At 56.8% G+C, this 5408-nt stretch overlaps 1 protein-coding gene across 1 annotated transcript in view; it reads left to right on the forward strand.

Annotated features, from left to right (window-relative positions):
• Positions 1-2458: 2458 nt before the first annotated feature.
• The window catches only part of Ttbk1 (tau tubulin kinase 1), a 32858-nt gene continuing 29908 nt past the window's right edge, over positions 2459-5408 (forward strand). The window contains exon 1 of the mRNA XM_033766445.1: positions 2459-2620. Within this exon, the coding sequence (XP_033622336.1) occupies positions 2513-2620 (108 nt within the window). The 5' untranslated portion in view covers positions 2459-2512. The remainder of the gene's footprint in view (positions 2621-5408) is intronic.

The following is a 5408-nucleotide window of genomic DNA, read 5'->3' on the forward strand; positions in this document are numbered from 1 at the left end:
CGGGCCTGGGCCTCCCCGCGCGCAGACCACCGGGGACACAAGGATCGCCCTCCTCCTCCCGCGGCTCAGGGTGAATCCCGACTCCCTGTCCCCCGCTACAAGCCGCACAGCCTCTCGGGCCACGTCTCCCTCTCCCCAGACTCCTCCATCCTCCTCACCCTCGTGGTGCAGCAAGCCCCTCCCTCTCCTAGTCCTCTCTGCTTCCTCACCTGTCAGCGTGAGAGACGCGGCACCTGCCTCTGTCTTACCCCTGACCCCTCACTCCTGTTCCTTCCTTTCCTCTCGGCTCCCTTCCAACCTCTTCTCACCTGTTCCCAGTGCCGCTCTTGGGCCTCAGCTCTCCTTACCTGGGAGTCCAGAGTCCACGGAACACTCGGCTCACACTTTGCATAGCTGCACACAGCGACTCTTATTTTCACACACGCACACACACACCAGCTCCACATTCTCAAACACCCTCTGAAAGACATTCATAACTACCTCCTCCCCAGTCCCCCTCCTCACTACCACCTGGCCTCCCACACCCAGAGGAGCTCGAGAGCAGCAGTGATAGATGTTGAGTTTTTCAGTGTGTCTTGTTCCCTCATCCGCACCCAGTGCAGTCCTCTGAGAGGGACAGCGGGAAAGCTGGTGGTTAGACAGGCTTCCCATTTCCCACCTCACCTGCTCCTTTTAGGATTGTTCTTCTCTAAAATGGAAGGACAGTTTTCCTCATCCACCTATAGAATACCATTGCAGGACTGCAAGGCACCCCAGAGGTTACCCTTTTCAACTTCTTTTTATTTTTAATCTTTTGGTGGTGCTGGGGATTGCACCAGGGCCTTGAGCATGCTAAACACTCGCTGAACCACTAAACTACACCCTGGGGCCAAGTTCAACTCCTTAAGGCCCCTTCCTACCAGCTCCATCACTTCCTCAGTCTCATCTCCGCATCTTCATTCCAGTACCCTCAACCCTGCCTACCCATCCATTCCGTGCCCCTCACTGTCCTCCAAATTCCTGAGGAGGGAAAACCTTTTGCAGATTGGAGGAAACAGTTCAGTTTTGTCATTTCAAGAAAAAGGATGACAATGTCCTTCCCAATGAAAATTCCTTCTCCACGTGTCCCCGGGGCACACTGTGACCAGTTGAAGGATATCCCTCACCCTCACATCCTGCCCTGCCCCCTGATCAGGGTTCTGGATGCTCGAGCCCCAGGGAATCATCCCATCCCAAGGGGAGTCAGGTTAAATGTCCTTCCCACCTCATCTGTATACTCCTTTAGTCACTTTCCTCCTCTTCGGAATCCCCAGCCTAAGTAACTTCCCTCTCTGTCTCTCATGTTTGTGACTCTCCAGGGTCATTCTGAGGGTACAGCGGCATACATGTAAAATGTGTAAGGGACAGACCAGGGCACAGATCCTGGCCCCATGCTGGGCTGGGATGGCAGAGATCTCAGAAACTCATCTCTTCTGGCCCTTTGCCTGCACACATGCACACCACAGACACAGACAGACTCACATTGATACACAAGCACAGACACAGACAGGGAAATGTCCACACACTCAGGCACACTCATATAGAGGGATATATGCACAGAGCCACACACATTTTAATGCACATGCCTTCCCAGGGTAACATGTGCTTGGCTGTGCTGCCCCTCACTTGGGATGCTCACCCTGATGTCCATCTTCTACATAGAGACAGATGTGGCCGTGCACTTCCCCAGACACTGCCCCATCACTCCTTCTGCCTGCTAGGGTGCTCCCACTATCCTGCTGTCCCAAATTAGCCTGCCCTGTTCCTCTAAAGTGGTCACAAGTCTGTCATCCTTCGTAGGTTCATGTTTTGAGTCTGTTTTGCGTTCACCCCCAGACTCCCATTGTAGCACCCTGGCCCCAAGATGGGGTGAACTCCAGGCAGAGTGTATCTCCAGTCTCTCAGACGTGTGCTCCTCACTTAGCACCCTCGAGGGGCTGTCCAGCACCTCTGCATTCCCTTGTCACATCGCTGTGGCTGTCAGCAGATCACTCTGCTGTGGGCCTCCTGTGGGTCAGCCTCTGGTCAGTAAGTCTTAGCCTTTCACCAAACCTGGCATGCACAGCTCTTTGGGCATTTTGTGGCACAGGGGGCAGTGACTACAGATAGGCCTTTCTGGCCCAGGTCTCCCAAACGCAAGCAAACAGTCTCCTGTTTCCTCAGCAAGTCTGCCCCACATGAGTTAGCATGTGTCTTTTGGCCTGTGTCCACGCCATTGTCCTTGTCCTGTCCTTCTCCACATGTTGCAGTGCTGATGCCCACATCTCCAGGGTGCAGTCTGTGTCCCCTCCAGTGACCCCCATCCTGAGTCGCATCCTGCAGGGGGTGGACCACCTCCCTGTGTTCGGGAGTCCTGGGTCGAATCCTGCAGGCAGTGGAGCTCCCTCCCTGTGTGCCAGGGTCCTGGGCCCGGCCACTCACCACAACTCCCCTCCTCTAGGTAGATGGCCCCCCCAGGGCAGGCCCTGCGGACACCCCTCCCTCCGGCTGGCGGATGCAGAGCCTAGCGGCTGCTCTTAAGGACGATACCAACATGAGTGGGGGAGGGGAGCAGGCCGACATCCTGCCGGCCAACTACGTGGTCAAGGACCGCTGGAAGGTGGTGAGTGCCCTGCCCGGGGTGCGGAGGAGGGGGTGGAGACTTGGAGGGCGGGTGTCCCCAGAGCGAGGCGTCCCCCGCTCTCGGCATCCCGCTTGCAGTCCTCATTTTGCGCGCACGTGCGGACCCTCGCCGGCTCGCGGCAACCTCGGCCCCACCCCTCTGTGTCCTATCCCGCGGGTGGCGTGGGCCAGTCGGCCAGGAGCGACTCCGGTCGGACGCCAAACCCCGGCGCCGCAGACCCCCGCGCGCGGTGGGGGGCGCAGGGCGCTGTCCCTGCCGGACCTTGGGAAGGGCAGGGAGGAGGGTGCTTCTCGCTTCCGCAGAGCCGGGGGTGGGATCTGGAGACCCAGGCCTGGGGCGCCCCCGCCCCGCGCTCCCTCTGGGCCCCTACGGCAGGTGCGGAGCTCTCAGCTCCCGCACCCGCCCCGCCGCACGGCCTGATGGGGGCTGTAGTCCGGCCTCACGGGTGGAGGCTGGCGGGCCACTTAGGGTCGGGACGAGGCGTCGTTAGGGACCAGGCCTGAGGCCAATCAGACCCGGTCCCCTCCCCTTCTTCCCGCTGCTTCGAGCGCCGCAGTGTCCTCTGATCTCAGTGGGGAAGGTGGTGTCAGGGGAGCAGCATGAGACTGGGGTCCGCAGGGCTCGGCGACGGAGGGGAGGTTGAGGACAGCAGAGGTCAGGCTTGCACTGTGTGTGCGCGCGCGCGCGTGCGCTCGCACCCAGGTGGAGGGGAGGCTTAGCTCACCAGGGGTGCGGGGTTGGAAGCGAGGGTGGGGCCTGGTTGAAGACGGGTCTCCATGGCAACTGTCACTCGGCCCGTGCAGATCCAGGGAGGTCCAGGGAGACTGGCAAAAGTGGCGGAGCAGAGATGGGGAGGGGCGCAGAGAGGAGACTCCAGGGTCCCCGGGAGTGAGGGGAGAAGCTATGTGACAAGAGACTTCCTCGGAGGAAGAGTAGGACAGACGCTGGGGGCGGAGCCACACAGTGCTGAAAAGATGAGGGTCTGTGAGGGTGGAGGCTCCTTCAAGACCCCCTGGGTCCGGGAGCCAGAGCTGGTTTCTGGCAGGTGAGGAGGTGAGGACAGATGGTGTGTTCAGACTGGGACTTTGTGCTCCTAGGGCATGGCACAGGAGTGAGGCAAAGGAGACAAAAAGAAATTTTGCCAGCCCTGAGTCCCTGCCCCTGGGAACTTAGGGTTGGAGTGCCAGATTCTCCCTTTTCCGTGAAGGGTGGGACTGGGATGGGAGGCAGAGTTCTGGTCAGGACAAACTGCCTGGAGATGGGCTGTGGTCAGAGAAAAATGGGGCCAGTGGAATATTTAAAATAATCACACCCATATCCTTTGTGAGGGTGCTTCTTGAGATGAGAAGAGCGGACAATAATAAAAGTGTAGCATTTATTTTATACCTTTACTGTTGCCTGGTGCTTACATGGATTTTTTCAACAAGCTGGGGAGGAAACTGCTAGCGTCCAGTATGGCCTGAGATTAGCTAATTTGCCAAGTTCCCTTGACTGTTAGGTGAGACCAGCTCTGTCTACCTGCTGGGTAACAGTCACCAAAAATCAGGCTGCCTGAAAATTAGAACCATCGGGTTGGGAATTTGGCTCAGTGGTTCCGCTGCCTGCCTCTCAAGCGCAAGGACCTGAATTCGATTCCCAGTACCAAAAAAAAAAAAAAAAAAAAAAAAAAAAAAAAAAAAAAATAAGGAACATAACTAAAGGGGCCTTTGAGACCAACTCTAGTCCAGCTCTCTTCATCCTCCAGAAGAGGAAAATGGAGGCTCAGGGGTCCCCTGGAACTGGGCCCAGTAGCCAGGTCTGCTTCCTGAGTGATGCTGGCTCCATGGGCTGAGTTTCTGCTCCAGGAAGGCTCAGGGCTGGCAGAGAGGGACTGAATGGATCCTCCCAGGAAGGGGCTGTGGGTGGGGCTTCGTGAGGGCTTTTCTGAGCCCTAGACTCTCAGCTTCAAGGCCCCCTTCTTTTACAATTAAAGCTGTGTTTTGTGGCTGCATTGGTATAAAGAGGAATGTGTTCACACTGTGTATTAAAGTTTTCTCTTTGGCCTAAAAGTTCATGTTTTTCCTTTTCTGATTTCAAATGAAAACATTTCTATCAATCCCTATGTGCACGCTGGTGCCACTAGATAGGTTGGCCCCCGCCAGAGGCAGAGGGCAGAGGATGCTGGGGAGGAGGTGAGCAGACAGCCGGCTCCCTGCCCTGGGTATCTGTGCTGGGGGTGAAGAGGAGACAGGTGGGATTGAGGAAGGGGAAAGGCTTCACTGAAAAATGAAGGGGTAGCAAAATCCCCTTGGGTGCCGTGGGAAGTTGGGGAATAGGTGTCAGAAGTGTCTCTGCTGCCCTGGGCCATGATTCCATCCTTCCAGCGAGGATTATGGAAGTTGACAGACCTGGCTTGGGTCTCAGCACACACTTTGAATGCTGGTGTAGTCATCACTCTGGCCGTGTCTGGAGTCTGCCCCTGTATGGGCTCTGCCTCCTACTGCCTAGGTTCAGGTGAAACTGCCAGCGTGGCTGGGGTGTGAGCCACTGTGCCTCAATGGGGAATCCTGTGCCTGGGAAATTAACCGCAAAGTCCTTTCCTCTACGATCACAGGAAAGCTCAGAGCCAGGTGTGGCGGTGTACGCCTGTAGTCCCAACCTTAGGGTGGCTGAGATAGGAGATTGCTGTGAGTTTGAGGCCAGCCTAAACTACTTAGCAAGACTCTCTCTCTCTCTCTCTCTCTCTCTCTCTCTCTCTCTCTCTCTCTCTCTCTCTCAAACACCAGCA

The sequence above is a fragment of the Fukomys damarensis genome, unplaced genomic scaffold (genome assembly GCF_012274545.1).
Source record: "Fukomys damarensis isolate Sample0158 unplaced genomic scaffold, DMR_v1.0_HiC HiC_scaffold_20, whole genome shotgun sequence".
Taxonomy (NCBI): Eukaryota; Metazoa; Chordata; class Mammalia; order Rodentia; family Bathyergidae; genus Fukomys; species Fukomys damarensis.